The 17,688-nt window shown below is 38.3% G+C and overlaps 1 protein-coding gene across 4 annotated transcripts in view; it reads right to left on the bottom strand.

Annotated features, from left to right (window-relative positions):
* RALYL (RALY RNA binding protein like) overlaps positions 1 to 17,688 on the bottom strand; it is a 479,279-nt gene that overhangs the window by 252,400 nt on the left and 209,191 nt on the right. For 3 of the 4 annotated variants that reach the window (XM_075213728.1, XM_075213729.1, XM_075213727.1), the window contains exon 3: positions 7,140 to 7,417. In XM_075213728.1, the coding sequence (XP_075069829.1) occupies positions 7,140 to 7,395 (256 nt within the window). In that variant the 5' untranslated portion in view covers positions 7,396 to 7,417. Of the gene's footprint in view, positions 1 to 7,139; positions 7,418 to 17,688 lie in introns of those variants that run through there. The other variant, XM_075213730.1, reaches the window with a different exon arrangement.

Raw genomic sequence — 17,688 nt, 5'->3', positions numbered from 1 at the left:
AACTCCTGATCTTTGACTCAGATGCTAAACATACAGTTTTATAATAATAGGATAATGTTTTTTATATGTCATTACAGAGCATGTATTGGTAAGTAGTAATTTGCAAATATTAATAACCCTATAGACATACATTTAGAATATTGTTTGACCAAGAAGGTGTTAATTGTACCGTTTCTTTAATTGCATAGTGATGTGTGAATCACATGGTAACTATCAAAGATGTAATTGGTTAGGACATACAGTATATGAAACTGTCCAGCATATAAAGTGTGTGGTATATGGGGTTTGATGTTGCACACCCCAAAACTAATACTTTACGAAAGCAACTGTTGCTTTCATTATGGCAATGAGTCTTTTTAAATATGTCTTTTTTAAATGATCTTTATTCTCTTGGGAAAAAAGTATTTGAACCTCTAGATTAAGTAATTCCTTGAACTACTCTCTTATAGTCAATGCCACAAAATTTAGGTTGCATTAAAATGGCCATTTGGAAAAAATGTATCTGTTTTACTATTGTGGTCATGCTGCATCAGTTCATAGATAGACACCCTAATATCCTCCTGAAGAATTATTGATAGAACAACTCAGAATTCATTATCACTTCAATAATTTGATTAGGAGTCTAAGGGGTATTTTTACTAAACTGCGGGTTTGAAAAAAGTGGAGGTGTTGCCTATAGCAACCAATCAGATTCTAATTATCATTTGTTTAGTACATTCTACAAAATGACAGCTAGAATCTGATTGGTTGCTATAGGCAACAGCTCCACATTTTCAAAACAGCAGTTTAGTAAATATACCCCTAAGACTGCCAAGTAGCCCAAATGATTACATTTGCATTATTATGTTTCACATTGAGGTTATTTTGTTTGTAAGGCATTATTTTGTTTTGTTTTTGTCACACATTTTTTATTCCACTTTTGCTATTATGTTCTATTTTTGGTACATCTGAACCTTTGTCGACCAGGTAACTTTTGAGATAGCTAATAATGTACATCAGTGGTTGTCTCCATTGTATCCTCCAATACATACAACACTTGCTCAGTATTAGCCTTAAGGTGGGCTCACTGGTGGATTCAAATCTTTTCTTAATAGAGATGATTAAACATTGTTTTGCAGGGTTTTTTTTCCCTATAAAGGCAGGGAATGTAGAACAAACATGTTCAATGAAGACCTGATAAGTAAATAGGCCGCAGGCTGTGTTTAATCAGATTATTTGTATCTATTATTGGAATTTAGATTGAAATCACATCACATTTATTTCAAATTAATGCAGGAATACAGATAATTCCAAAAGCCGCACAAACTTTCTTTCATTCATGTACTAAAGGGAAGGAAGATAAGTAAAACAGATAACGTTCATAATTAGCTACCACAAAAATCTTAAACATTTCAAACATACAATGATTTTTGTTTAACAAAAATCTCCATTCTCTTGCTTGCAGTATTTCTGACTCTGCATTTTCCTTGATAGCTACACAGACAGCATTTGTCTACCATTATTCACGTTAGTTTAGTGAAGAAAAATTATGGCATTTCTTGTGTTTTGTGTGTTAAAGCAGTAAAGCAGCAATCACATGAAAAAAATCAGGTGTGTTTTTTTTTTTTACCATAAATCACTGTGGCGGGCTGTAAGAAGAATCTTGGTATTTACCATGTTTCCTTAATTTCTTTCAAGCTGCTATTAATGGCTTATTGTTCAGGATTACCGTGACAACTGTACACACATGCCACACATGATGTACAGTCATGGCCAAAGTTTTGAGAATGAAACAAATATTATTTTTCACAAAGTCTGCTGCTTCAGTTTTTATGATGGCAATTTGCATATACTCCGGAATGTCATGAAGAGTGATCAGATAAATTGCGATTAATTTCAAACTCCCTCTTTTGCCATGACAGAGAACTTTATCGCAAAAACAAGATTTCCACTACATTTCAGCCCTGCCAAAAAAGACCAGCTGACATCTAGTCAGTGATTCTCTCGTTAACACAGGTGAGAGTGTTGATGAGGACAAGGCTGGAGATCACTCTGTCATGCTGACTGAGTTAGAATAACAGACTGTAAGCTTTAAAAGGAGGGTGGTGCTTGAAATCATTGTTCTTCCTCTGTTACCTGCAAGGAAACACATGCAGTCATCATTGCTTTGCACAAAAGGGCCTCACAGGCAATGATATTGCTGTTAGTAATATTGCACCTAAATCAACCATTTATCGGATCATCAAGAACCTCAGAAAGAGAGGTTGAATAGCTGTGAAGAAGGTTTCAGGGCATCCAAGAAAGTCCAGCAAGCGCCAGGACCGTCTACTAAAGTTGATTCAGCTGCGGGATCGGGGCACCACCAGTGCAGAGCTTGCTCAGAAATGGCAGCAGGCAGGTGTAAATGCATCTGCACGCATAGTGAGGCAAAGACTTTTGGAGGATGGCTTGGTTTCAAGAAGGCCAGCATAGAAGCCACTTCTCTCCAGGAAAAACATCAAGGACAGACTGATATTCTGCGAAAGGTACAGGGATTGGACTGCTGAGGACTGCGGTAAAGTCATTTTCTCTGATGAATCCCCTTTCAGATTGTCTGGGGCATCTGGAAAAACGCTTGTCTGGAGAAGGAAAGGTGAGCGCTACCATCAGTCCTGTGTCATGCCAACAGTAAAGCATCCTCAGATCATTCATGTGTTGGGTTGGTTTTCAGCCAAGGGAGTGGGCTCACTCACAATTGTGCCTAAGAACACAGCCATGAATAAAGAATGGTACCAAAACATCCTCCAAGAGCAACTTATCCCAACAGTCTAAGAACAGTTTGGTGATGAACAACGCCTTTTCCAGCATGATGGAGCACCTTGCCATAAGGCAAAAGTGATAACTAAGTGGCTCGGGGATCAAAACATCAAAATTTTGGGTTCATGGCCAGGAAACTCCCCAGACCTTAATCCCATTGAGAACTTGTGGTCAATCATCAAGAGGCGGGTGGACAAACAAAAATCCCACAAATTCTGTAAAACTCCAAGCATTGATTAGGCAAGAATGGGCGGCCATCAGTAAGTATGTGCCCAGAAGTTGATTGACAGCATGCCAGGGCGAATTTCAGAGATCTTCAAAAAGAAGGGTCAACACTGCAAATATTGACTCTGCAAAAACTTAATGTAATTGTCAATAAATGCCTTTGACACTTACTAAATGCTTGTAATTTTACTTCCGTATACCATAGCAACATCTGACAAAAAGCAGCAAACTTTGTGAAAACCAATACTTGTGTCATTCTGAAAACTTTTGGCCATGACTTTAGAGAGCAAAACCGATCTCTGCTCCACCATCCACCAACAGAGTTCCGTTCCTAATCTTTTAAAAAGTCTCAGTTGTCCAAATGCGCTCCCTTGTAGTCCCCAACCAGAAAGACAGGACCTATTGCAACCATACATGCAAAGGAAAAGAAGAGCACAAAATAGTGCAGTATTTTTAAGGTACCAAGCAATTAACTAATCAAATGCTGTGTACATCAATTTAAGATGAAATTGTCTTATCTTGTACCAATGGTGGACAACCCATCCATTCAGCTAGATTCTTTTCCTTTCTACATTTTATTTTTCTGAATGTGGACACCTGAATGCTGAGTATGCTGCATCCATGAGGAAGACTTGGATATTGGACGCAGACCAGCACTAAATCATAACGCCTTATTTCATTATAACTCTGGTGAGTTCATTACCAATAGGGGCACCGGATGTGATAACCCTATTTCTGGAGCATGAAGTGGAATAGTTTTAAAACTCTTTTCATACACTTCATTGGATTTTTTTCCACATTGCAGTCCATAGAATGTGTGATTATTTGTTGTGTTAATGGTATTACACTATTTTGATGTTTATTTTATTAACATGATTGGTTTGGAGAGCAGGAAATCACAGTTTCTTCAAGATAAGAAAGCCCAACAAATTAACTATTTAGTACTTTATTGTCTATCAACACACTTTCACTTGGTTAATGGTTAGAGGGAGCAAAAGCTCTTAAATCACTTCTTCTTCTGTATTTTTATGGTTGTTTTTCAACTAGTGGATGGTTGTTTTGGGGTGAAGCTAAGCTGAATTTCGGTATGGAGCGCTGGTGGGATTCAAATCTTATATTTGTTATTCCTATTTCTAGAAGTGCAACAGTGTTTCCTTTTATCAAAAAACCTTTATGGTTAAAAAATACAATAAAACATACTTTATAAGTGGTTCCATGTCTTAGTGCAGTGCAGTCAAATATGAACAGAACAAAATGTCTCTGTGAATATACTCAGAATGATGTAATGACTCTAGAAAGGATTGTCTCATTTTACATTAAGGAAGATGGAAACAGTGAGGTTGGCTTGTAACATAACTTGTTTGTCATATTCATAAGTAAAATCTTATGCACTATAATATATTATTTTATGAATGAGGACTGAAATACATTTTAAAGTGACTGTGGTTATACGTCATGTTTATATCCTGTTATTTTTTTCTGTAGTTCAGAATACACATATCTGCTACAAAAGGTATAAATCATAGATGACTATCAGAGATGCTATAGCACTGGTCTATATGGCCACAGCTTTGTTGAATTTATAGGGATACTGCCAATTCCTTAAAATCCATTTCCCAGGCCCTCTTGTTAAATGAACATTACCACTGTAAGGAAATGGATGTACTTTTACCTGCTGCAAATACTGCGGATTTGGATAAATGCAGGAACAATGTTGATGTAATTGTAGCAGTAAAATATAAATGTATTTATTCTTCAATTGCTCAGATCTCATCCACATTGCAGAAAACACAATTGTCATTCTGAGTGCAATAGGTACCATTTTAAAAGCAAGATGCCCACATATTCAGGGACAATACTATTTTCATGGTGCAACTAAGGTACCTATAGACGTGTGCACAGTTGCAGCAAACTTTTGCGCCTATCTAATTTGGCTGCGGAAGGTGAGAAGTTGCAGAATTTAGTCTATGAGGCTACTGAAATACCTATTTTCCAGCGTGAGGATTACCAAAACGGGCTAGATTTCTACCTCCACACTATTCATTGCCTTGTTTTCTCATTCTCAAGGGAGTAAAATAGGACTTTCATTGACTGTTGGTGTATGCTGGAACAGCTGGACGAGCAAGGCTGTAGAAAACAGCTGGGAACAGCGGGTAGAAGCCACAGAGTTCCTGCCTGCTCACCAAACCATGCATTTCTAGCGAGTAGGCATTTCCATTAAACTAAGGAATGCTTCGTGCCCAATAAGTGGAAGGGGTGTTTTTTGTGTCCACACAAAGTCCACTAATAGTTCTGAATGAAACAGACCCCTGTGAACAGAGGAGGAATGATTATGGTCAATTAATTCTGTTGTGTGGTGTGCTTATTGTAGGACTGGGAACACTTAGGGGCATATTCAATTAGGATTCGCGCCAGTGATTACGCATGGCTGCACATGTAAAGTGTCATTACGGTACCGCAACATCGCAGATTTCTCTGCGCACCCCTACGGGGTGTGTAGGGGTGGTACAGTTAGGAAAATTTATTTCAACTCTAGATAACTCATATACATCTGTAATTTTGTAAATTACATTGATAATGTATTATTTTGATATGTTTCACTATGCTGTCTCTTAACCTTAAGGCTTAACCTCAAAAACATAAGTGTACACCATAACTTCCAGCTGTTCCAATTTAAGTTCTGTTCCTTTGTCCTATGTATTAGAATGTTGGGAGATATGTCTCATTCACTGCTGCTCTGAAGCCTATTTCAGTATCATAAACATTGTACTTTCAGTGAGTCTCTCTGATCGTACAGCACTGCAGTATATGTTGGCACTATAATCATGGATAATAATATTTCTAAGAAGGAGGTGAATGAACAGAGAAGAGGATATAAACAGTATTCACATCTTTTCTAAATCCTCTTAAATTATTCCCTACTTGTATTTTCCAGTAATGGTATGTATAAAATATATAGGTATATGCATATCAACCAATAGTCCTGATTTTGGTAGAATTGTCTAGATTCTTGGGATCGGAAAAGGGTGGGGCCTATTATATTAGAACGTCGGAGTATCCTTTTCTGCAAGACAAATCATGGATGGGCTTATTTGTCTCAATATTGCATTTTAAATGTTGTGTAAAATGCATAGACAATTTGTCCCTTGTATTTACTGGAATGCATTTTGACTGGAGATATGAAAGCAAACACAGACGTTACTGTAGACAGCAGAGACTACACCAACCCAACCTTGATTTTGACAGCAAAAGCATTTGCAATGCCGACAAGTGACACAAACTCTGAGGATAGGAACAGGAAGCAAAGACTCCAACATAAAACTCCATTGAGATATTTAAAACATAAAAAAAACCTAAATTGGCAATTTTGATTATGGATATAAAACGTGATGTTCAGATACTCACAATTTTCCAAGCAGTGTTGATTGTTGAGTACCTAAGCTTATGTACCATTAGCCTTAAGCCAACTAGTTCCCTTTGATAAATTTTTCCCTTCCCATGAAGAATTATAAAAAATTTGCTATTGCCTTGTTAGTAAATGCTAACCAGCAAAAATCAAACAACTGGGTAGCGGAATAATTAAAATCATAAGTTTTTATAGTATTCAAGTTTTACATTTTATTTATTAAAAATAAACTCCGGTATTTCCGGTATTTCTTGATTACACATCCACACAAACACCAAAATCACACCCATTAGCATCAATCACCAATTATTTGTCCCCAATCACCAAGTATGATTCTCTCATCTTGAAGACATTTAGAGGACCATGGTGACTTCCTCAGGACTGCAGAAATACAGAATACATCACATGTCTATTAAATGTCATAAAAGAGAATATTCTTATGTAGTCCAAATAATATATGACAAAATCGGTATAATCAAAACAGTGTAGCTTAAAAGTTGGTATTGTGCGAGAAGAGTATGCCATAAAATAAAATCTTAAAGCCAAAACAGGAAAAGATTGATCCTGACAAGTCACAGACTGATCACAAATTCATCTTAAGTCAACCAAGAACATGGAACACATACTTATAAAACAATGCACGGTAAATACATAATAAACTATAAAACAAAAAAATACATTTATTGGCAAAAGGGCATCTAAAAGGAAGCTAGTTCATAATATGGTGTCTTACCTAGCGGCTGACCTCCGACAATCCGTGTATTCTCTCCTGCGACCGCAGCTCTGGCGTGTCTTTCACTGACGTACTGTACAAAAGCATATCCTTTATGAACCGAGCATCCAACTATTTTTCCGTATTTGGCAAATATTGCTTCAATGTCACCTTTTTTCACAATGCCGGTGTTAAGGTTTCCAATGAAGACTCTGGAGATGATTGACTTTGGATCGTTCTTGTTTGTGACGTTGCTAGTCTGTGTTTTGCCAGTCATTATTGTATGTGTCGCCTGTCACCTGTAATGATATTGAAAATAAAGAAAAAAATTGCATAAATGAACTTCATTCCATATAGAGGTTCACTTACTTCTGTCTGTTTGAAGCTTTGTTTTACATTGCACTAAGTGTGCCTGGAACTGTGCTTCCAATATCTGCCTCCGTGCCACTGGAAAGTAGAAGTTGCGTCCCATTACAAGTATGGAATGTGACACAATCTCTGACAGCTCAAAGATAGTGCAAAAATCAAGTTATTTTGACCAACAAGCAACACACAACAAGTGACATCGCACCAACTGCATCCTCTCCACCCCTTTGTGGCATTTCAATAAATTTGTTCTACAAGATAAAATTTAATATTTGCACTGCTCTTCAAACCAGTGCATCTGTGCGCCTACTCCATAGGGAATGTAATTACACTGTCAACTCTTTCCATCAGACCATGCAAACTTCTGTTCCTAAGTAAAGGCTGCCAGTTTGTGCCATAAACGTATGTGCTTTGAGGATAATCTAAGGGCACTAGCTTAAGTCAAGGAACTTACCACTATCAAAGAGGATGTGCACTGTCTCCCAGCCATGTTGCAATTTCCAAACAAGGGAATGAGGCTACAATAATGCTTTTTTGTGGGCGCAAGCAGGTAACACTTGCTTGAACACCTGATAGTGTAATGTACTGTTTCCTGTGGGCGCACACAGGTTGGTTTAATGCCTTTGTGGGCTCAGACAGTTTGCTGTAATGGTTTTATGTGGGGACACCTAAGTTGGTGTAATGCTTTTTGGTGGGGCATGCGGGTTGGTGTAATGTTTGTAGGATGGTGCAATGCTGTTGTCGGGGCATGCGGGCTGATGTGTACTTCTTTTGTGGGAGCAGGAGGAGTGGTGTGTACTGATTTTATGGGGCATAAAGACTAATGCTTAATGTACTTGTAGAGCAAACAGCCTGGTGTGGACTGCTTTTGTGGGGATACAGGTGAGTGTAATCAAATCACAGTCTGGTTTGGAATTATTTTGGCGTTGTGTAATCACTGTCAATCTGCATGGCTCACGCCTCTAAGACATTTTGTGAGACTTACAAGTTTTTAATTACCATATCATTGGTACCTAACTTTTGGCCCTGGCTCCTGACTTTTGGATCCATTTGTCCAATTCAAAAATAGATTTGGCATGATGCAAAAGTTTAAACATATTAAACATGGCAAAGACTTCATTGCATTGAGACGAAAGGAGAGGAGAGGTAAACTCTATTTCATATGTAAACATCAATGTACTCACCATAAAGTACTAGTAAGCATTTATGTTACATACCACTATGTTGAATTTGTGGGCCATACAGTTACTGAAGGGTCATATACATAAAGACCTATATCATACACACGTACGTACAGAAAGAGCAGTGACTGTTGGACCATGGATAAGGGTTAAATGAAAAGTATAATCTATCTTTTGGTATCTATATATATTTATAAAACAGGTGTTTTGCCAGAGATAGGGCTTATCCCTATCTATCAAAGGCTACAGGGTTTCTCTGGAGAAAGCTTCACCATACAAACCATGGGAAAGCCTATATTTTTAGGACCACGGTGGCACATCTACCGCCACAACCCTCTCTTCACCATCTCAGGATAACAGGATTACTGAATGCAAAAAAAATGCTTTATTTACTTAAATAAAGCTTTTTTTTTCAAATTGGACCACTAGCAATAATTATTTTATTTTATTTATTTATAGCCTATATTTTTTAACATTTTATTTAATTTTGTTTACAAATGGAACTGAATGCCCAAGTCAGGACTTCCAGTTCCGCTAGACATGCCTGAACCACCTAGCCTGGTCACTCATGCCCAGATCCACCAAGACTGACCCTAGCTGAATATTATTCCGCTACACCTGCAATAATGTAATAATAAATTGCAGGGATAACAGTTTTTCCATTGCTGCAATAAGTGGCAATAGAAAATCTGTGTTATCACTGCATATTAATAAAGAGGAGCCATGACATTTAATTGGGTTTTGCTGCAGTTTTGTATTTCTTGCCATATTTCAGTTAGCTGCAAAAATCACATTGTGACATAACAGATCCGTCTCTGAAATACACTGTACACTAACTGCATACAAAAAGGAACAGACCTTCAAGAAAGTTATATTTAAGGGTAGATGGAGCATCAGTTATCCCAAATACTTTAGCTTACTTTGAGCTGTACTGATCTAACTGATATTGGAAATAATGTTAAAACAATTGGATAACTATATGGATTAGATGATACAACATTTGGGATAATTGATGCTCCATCTTGATTTGCTTAAATTGGCCCACAAATGTCTCTTTATTTGTACAGTGCATGTTGAGAACAATCTATTAGTCCTTTAACTGTACAAAATATACTATTTATCAAAGATAAAGTGCCTGTAAAGAGCCCTATTGGAGAATGAACATTTGGACTTATTGATTTTTTTTTAAGTGCATATGTGGTACTTTTCCATCTGCCAAAATACAGTCTTAGATTTTTATAATCAGTTGCATTGGCAATCAAGGCCACATAAAGAACAAACGGTCACAATAAAAGTCTTTTGTCCCTTTGTCCAGTACATAGCAGCTAAAGTGCATTATATTTTCTATCTTGTTAGATTCCATTGGTTGCTGTTTATCTAGAGTAGAAAAGGTTACTGTGCGCTTCTTTATTGTAATCAATGCAATGCTAACACAAGTTAACATTTTCTCCTATTCCAACACAGCAGAACAAAGAGCAGAGAAAAAAAAAAAATGTTGCTAGTTGAACCAGAATAACATAGCTTTTTAACAGAATTAAAGGCAGCAGCTTCTTATGTATACCTCTGTGTCCCAGTTTTATGTATCATGTGATGTGTCAGTTCCTGTAAACTGCACACTGTGTCCTACATTCCATAGCAAAGATGCACAAACACACGCTCCGTTTCTTTATGCATGCGCGGCCCGGGCACATTATTATTCTTCTCCTTTTATGCATTTTGACAATCAAAGTATTTTAAATAGATTGGATGGGTACATTTCGTCACTTGATAAAGGCATGTAGTGAGAAAGCAAGCAAAAAGAAAAAAAACGTTTTAGACGAGGTGGACACATCTCTATTAAAATGAAATAGAATTAATTTGTATTTTGTTGTTCTTATAATTCATATGTGGACCAAATCAAGAATATCTCTAAAAAAAATGTAGGAAAAACATAGAAGACAGCTTAAGTTTTTAAAGATCCAGCCAAGGAAGAGTTTTATTCATTAATATCTGTAGAAACTGCCCTAAAAGTCAAATGCCAAACATAAATTTTCAGATGTTGGTGGGTTTTCCAAACCTAGCAATATATCAATGTAATAATAATGACCATACAGTTACCCGACATTTTTTTTTTGCTTAAGTTGATGTTTCATACTTAACATATTTTATTAGAGTTTAGATCTTAAAGAGCAAGTAAACCTAGTACTACTAGACAACAATTGAAAATTAAAATAATAAGTAAATAAGTAAATGTGAATCATTTATATTTAAAATATTTTGTATTGTTCCTTTGTATTTCTCTAAACTAAATATTAAGGGAGGAATATATAAATATATTGATTGATTTTACCATGGTTCTTTGATAGTACTCATGACTTTGTCTTCTTTTCCTCTTAATAACGCTGTCATCTCATAGAGCCCTCATCATCATCATCATCAACATTTATTTATATAGCGCCAGCAGATTCCGTAGCGCTTTACAGTTGGGAACAAACAGTAATAAAGCAATACTGGGTAATACATACGTAGAGGTAAGAGGGCCCTGCTCGCAAGCTTACAATCTATGGGACAATGGATTGATACACAAAGGTAACTGCTACATCGTATTGAATATTTGTCCAGCTAGAATGCAAAGGTTACAAAATATTTAGTGGGCTGTATGCTCAGTCACACAACTATGTTGGTCAGAGGGTTGTTGTCTTGTGCTAGCTGTGTAGAGGGTGGTAATATGGTAGCCTAGGGATATTAAGAGGGTGGTACAGGAATACTATAAGCTTGTCTGAAGAGGTGGGTTTTCAGAGAACGCTTGAAGGTTTGAAAACTAGAGGAAAGTCTTGTGGTGCGAATGAGTGAATTCCATAAAGTGGGTGCAGCCCGAAAAAGTCCTGTAACTGGGAATGGGAGGATGTGATGAGAGTGGAAGAGAAACGCAGATCTTGTTCAGTACAGAGGTGTCGAGGAGAGAGATATTTTGAGACAAGTAAGGAGATGTGTGTTGGTGCAATATTGTTGATGGCCTTGCATGTTTGTAGAATAATTTTATATTGGATTAGTTGAAAAACAGGCAATGTAGAGACTGACAAAGTGACTTAGCAGATGTAAAACGATTTGAAAGGGAAATCAATCTAGCCGCTGCGTGCAAAATAGATTATAGGGGCCCTCCTATCACTCTTACTGAGTGTAAGAATCCTAAATAATACAAATACCTTGACTTACAGTAGTTTATAAAAAATGTAGCTGATTTGGTCATCTGTGAAAAAAAAATGATTAATAAAAATCTATTAAATTTTTACTATCAGTTGAATGCAGTCAAGCATGTGGGAGTGCTTCATGGCATGACAATTTTAGAGGGCATCCTTCCTCCCTCGAGTAGCAAAGAAAAGTGGAGATGTTGCCTAAAGCAACCAAACACATTCTAGTTGACATTTATGTAGTACATTCTACAAAATTATAGCTAGAATTTGATTGGTTGCTATAGACAACATCTCCGCTTTTCAAACTTAATGGAAACTCTCGGTTGGATACATTTACCCCAGAGGTTTCTCTGTGCCTATAGCACACTTTAACAGTTCACACATACGTGTAGATATCCCCAAATACAAACTGTCACACAAACTATCTGTTACTGCTTCCTCTCAGCCTGTCTTCACAAGAAGGGTTTAGATGATCCATATATAGGGTGTGGATGCCCATATTCCCAAGGACACACTGCACCACCCAGAACAAATCTAAAACAGTGCCCATTCATTTAAAATTCATTTAGCCATGGTGTTGTTCAGACCAGCCCTTACCTCTATGTCTGTTACTATCAAGCTCTCCTAATCCACTAATAGGAGAGCTACACATGTCACAATACTGAAGTTAACCAAGAGGATATGACCACCCTGTGTGTTGACAGTTGCTTGCAGCAAAGTATTTTATTTCAATACACATAATAACAATGACCATCAGACCACACTCAGCCTATATAATCAATAAACTGCTGCTCTCTAGCAACCTGGCAGGAAGCACCAAGAGATCTCTGTTGACATTTGCAGATTCTGCCTGGTGGCTCCTATATCACACTGCAGGAGAAAATTCTGACAGACAAGAGACCACTTCTGACTGGCTTGCAGTCTATTAAGTAGGCCAGATTACCGGAAATTAACTCATTTGTCGATGAGAGCTCCTTGGGAGTAGTCTGGTTTGTTTCTCTGGGTTTTTCTTGTCTAGGAATGGATTAGCTCAGAAAAACCACTGCACTATAGAAAATAATAAAATTAAATAAATAATATTAAAAATAATATTGTGGACAAATTAATTATATTTTACTTTGTCTAGGTGGCACTTTTATTTATTATTAACTATACGTGGACACTGTTTTTTATCATTAACCATACCGGGCACTCTTATTTTTTTTATTAAATATATGGGGGACTCTTATTTATTAGTAACTATATGGGGGCACTCTTTTTATCATTAACTATACTGGGCACTCTTATTTTTTTTATTAAATATATGGGGCACTCTGATTTATTTGTAACTATACAAGGACATTAATAGACGGGGACATTAATAGACAATATTAACTATATGGGGACACAATATATATTTTATTTCTCTGGTACTTTACTGGCCAGAGGTACCAAGAGGGACCCACACGTTTGTTTGGGCCCTTCTAGAGGCACAGACCTTTACAGAAGGGGAAGAGGTTTTCTTTTTACACATTACTAAGGGGTGGTTACCCCTAACCGCATGCAGTTTGGGTTAAACCACATGCGATTTAGGGTTTTAGAAACTGTTGCACATCTCATGGCAGTTTGCGTTTACAACCTCCAAAGCGCTGGATAACCGCCAAAAATCCCACATCTTGATAAATTTTCCCCTTAGTATTACCTTTACCATTCCTATAGGTGTCCATTTTGAGAGTACCGTGGTGATACTGGCTGGCAGCAGAAGTACAAACGTCCCTTTGCGCTTGTGTGAGCCAGAAGCAGCTTGACATAGTGATAAGGAGTACAGCGGTATTACTTGTACCACCCCATGGAAACTATGTCTTGGGCTTTCTGCATAGGGGAACATTGCAGAAGGCCCCAGGCGAAGGTTAGTCTCTCAGATGATTTCCAATGGAGCTTTGGTAAACAGCGAGAAGACCGAAATCCAGCTTTTCTCCTATTGATAAATAGACCCCTAAATCCACAGCCTGCTCGCAGCAGCGGTTAGTGTGGTTGACTCTTTTATAGTGTGTTTCGTGTCATGGCGCACAACGGAATAAATAATGGAATGGAACAAGAATGAGAGCTGTACTTTCATATGTAACAGTTAAAATTCTATCGGAGAAATGTGTGAAATTCTACAGTCAAATTTAGAATGAGGCCAATATTCTGCATCACAGTTTTGAATTTCGCTCGTCTCAAGAGATAGACCATCCTGAATTTTTCTGTAAAATTGCACATAAGTTAATGCTTAACCAAAAAAGCTTACAAGCTTATTTTTGACAATTTCTGAGAATATGTCATGCTTTGCACATTTCATTGTAATTGTAAACCTGTAAATGAGCTACCAAATATTAATACATTTAAATATATTTGCAATTATTTGTCCAAAATATTCCTAGTACTTAACTTTTCTCCAGTGTCCCTAATTTACTGCAGCTGCCACAGCAGGCCTTTAATGGAGATTTGCAAATCCTACTTGCCTCAAGCTGCACACCCTTCATTTAAATCAGTTGTCATTTAAAAGTTGGTTGAGTAAGCAACATCACACCAATTTAAATGAGGCATCTTAATATTGCTTCTGGGAAACTTCAGCTGTTACAAAAATACTTTTTTTTTTTTCCAGAAAGAAAGATACACAAAGTACCTTCAACAAATTATTTTATGGAAATCGACAGACACCTGACACAAAGAGACCTGACTGTGTAACTCATTTGAAATTGACAAATATATTCAAGTTACAGTCATTGCTAATTAAAAGCGCCCTATACAATCAAAACAATAACTGTGTGGGGAAATGGGTTTATTTAAAATCATAATTTGAACTATATAATAATTGTATACGTAAAAAAATCTGAGGATTTAGAAAGACACTCACTTTTAAAAGGTACTTAGGGTCATTTACAAGAACCAGAGAATGTGCAGAAATGCATTATGAGGCTCAAATCGCTCTGTGCATACCCAGAATGCAGGCACACGCATATGCACCTATCATCATCATTTATTTACATAGCGCCACTAATTCCGCAGCTCTGTACAGAGAACTCATTCACATCAGTCCCTGCCCCATTGGAGCTTACAGTCTAAATTCCCTAATATAGACACACACTCACACACACAGACACAGACAGAGACTAGGGTCAATTTTGATAGCAGCCAATTAACCTCCCAATATTGTTTTGGAGTGTGGGAGGAAACTGGAGCACCCGGATTAAACCCACGCAAACACGGGGAGAACATAAAAACTCCACACAGATAAGGCCATGGTCGAGAATCGAACTCATGACCCCAGTGCTGTGAGGCAGAAGTAATAACCACTAGGCCACTGTGCAGCCACCTGTGCAGATTTGCGTGATTCTGGCCCTTGTGCCCACCTGCACCTGGAGAGTTGGGATTGGGGAGTGAAGAGGAGCTCAAACGCGGGCCGGGTAAACTTCACGCAAATGCGACTCATGCAGACCTGCGGAAACATGCACCTGTTAGGAGGCGTATGTTTTGCACCTGCTATAGCCCAGATGCAAATATGTTTTCTGTGGTCTCTTTTTAACAGTAAGTTACTCCCATTTTGCATACAACCCTGCATCAGCCCCTATATGTCCATTTCCCTTTTAGAAGTGCCGCCATGTAGATGCTTATGGCAACCAGCCATTGATAGGACTGCTCATGCCAGGAAAAAGTAAAAAAGTTACCTTAAAGTCTTGTCTATAATCACTTTTAGACTTCTTTAATTAATTATGTTATTATCGTATTTTATTTATATGGCGCCACAAAGAGTCCGCAGCGCCGTACATATAGCATGGGACAGAACAGACCACAGCATACAGGGTAGTCCAAAAACAGAAACAAAGTGCAATAAAAAGACATTTCAGCTGAGAACAGAGCGTAAGGCAAAGAGGTATAAGTGAATTCCAGAACACTGAGAAACAAGGGTAGGGAAGTAGGAGAGAGGTAGGGCATGAACTAGAGCAGGCTAAACCTGTGTCCAGCACTGTGGGTGCAACTAAGAGGATCAGAGCAGTGATGGAGATGGGAATGCAAGGGAGAAGAAGAGAACCAAGGGCAGGTGCCTAGTGTGGCAAAGATAAACAGGAGGAGGAGGACATGAGAACTAGAGGGTCTGCTCGCGGGCACTTACAACCTAAAGGGAAGGTCCAGACTGACAGGAAACACAAAGAGGGGAGTCAGAGTGAGGAAACTAGAACTCTGAAGGGAGAGATGAACAAGAGGGTAGTGTGAGGAGCGGAGGAAGAAAGAGGGGGAGGTGCACTATGATTGGTGAAGAATGATCATGAAGAGGCGGGTTGACGAGGGGACAGAGGAGGTTAGACAGAGGAAAAGTACCATTTCCTGAACAGGTGGGTTTTGAGAAATCGCTTGAACATTTGCAGTCTAGAGGATATCCTAGTAGAATAAGGGAAATCGTTCCAGAGAAGGGGGGCAACACGGGTGAAATCTTGAATGTGGGGGCGTGAGACGTGGTAACCAGATAGGAGGTGAGTTATTTTAATTATGTTATCTTTTTCTTGTAAAACCCCACTTGTCTAAGCCTCACATGTGTCTTATTCTGTAAGTAGTGGCAGCAAAGGAACATTGGGAATACCTATATTACATATCATCATCATCATCATCATCATTTATTTATATAGCGCCACTAATTCCGCAGCGCTGTACAGAGAACTCATTCACATCAGTCCCTGCCCCATTGGAGCTTACAGTCTAAATTCCCTATTATAGACACACACTCACACACAGAGACAGACAGACAGAGAGGGAGAGACTAGGGTCAATTTTTTTGATTGCAGCCAATTACCCTACCAGTATGTTTTTGGAGTGTGGGAGGAAACCGGAGCACCTGGAGGAAACCCACGCAAACACAGGGAGAACATACAAACTCCACACAGATAAGGCCATGGTCGGGAATCGAACTCATGACCCCAGTGCTGTGAGGCAGACGTGCTAACCACTAGGCCACTGTGCTGCCCAAACCTATTTCATATACTGTATGTGTACATTTTAATCTTGTGATTACACTGGTAAATGTGCTTTCAAAACTAAAAAGCACCTGAATGCAGCAAAAGTATTACATTTAAAGTAATGGGTGTGTTCTGTGGATATGTAAAAATGAAATAGTTTTGTAGAATCAAAAAAAGCTGCTAAATGGGATCATACCTCTACACACTCGCTCTCCACCCTTGTAACCTAATATAAAGATCACAGTCCTCAACATGAAATCTCACTCAGGAGCATTGGTGTAGTTAGCTGCATTCAGCAAGGAGAGCCCAGATAGCAGCTGCTCGTACTATATTTTACATAATAATGGAACAACATACAAATCTATTGAGTCTCCAGATACTTACAAGAATGCTGGCCCTTACTAGAATCTTGTCTTGAGGGGAGAGATGTAGCCCTAGAGGAGACTATGCTAAATGGCTAAATAGGTTTAGTACATACTTGCCATCCGGGAGAACTCCAAAGCAACTGCATCCTGGGTTCATGGCCATGTGGATTGCGTCATCCTGACCACGCCCCCTGTGAAAGTTTTCCAATGTTGGCCAATTACAGCAGGGGCGAGAGCAGGATGTCGCAATTATCCCCACCCCCACCCACTTCACCAATGAAGTGGGTAGATAGTGGAAGTTTGCCCTGCTCTCCCGGGAGTCCGGGAGAACTTCCAAAAATTCTGAAGTCTCCCAGACATTCTGGGAGAGTAGGCAACTATGCTTTAATAGGAGGTTTAAGCTTTTCCTAGTATAGTCAGGTATCTGAATATCTACTCTAGTATTAGATACCATAGTTGATAACATACATATCAGTGTTCTGTATATTTTTCTATTGGTTTATTATATACAT

This window comes from Mixophyes fleayi, chromosome 5 (genome assembly GCF_038048845.1).
Source record: "Mixophyes fleayi isolate aMixFle1 chromosome 5, aMixFle1.hap1, whole genome shotgun sequence".
NCBI classification, from domain to species: Eukaryota; Metazoa; Chordata; class Amphibia; order Anura; family Limnodynastidae; genus Mixophyes; species Mixophyes fleayi.
The sequence above is the reverse complement of the archived record's forward strand: the minus strand, read 5'-3'. Positions and strand labels throughout refer to the sequence as shown.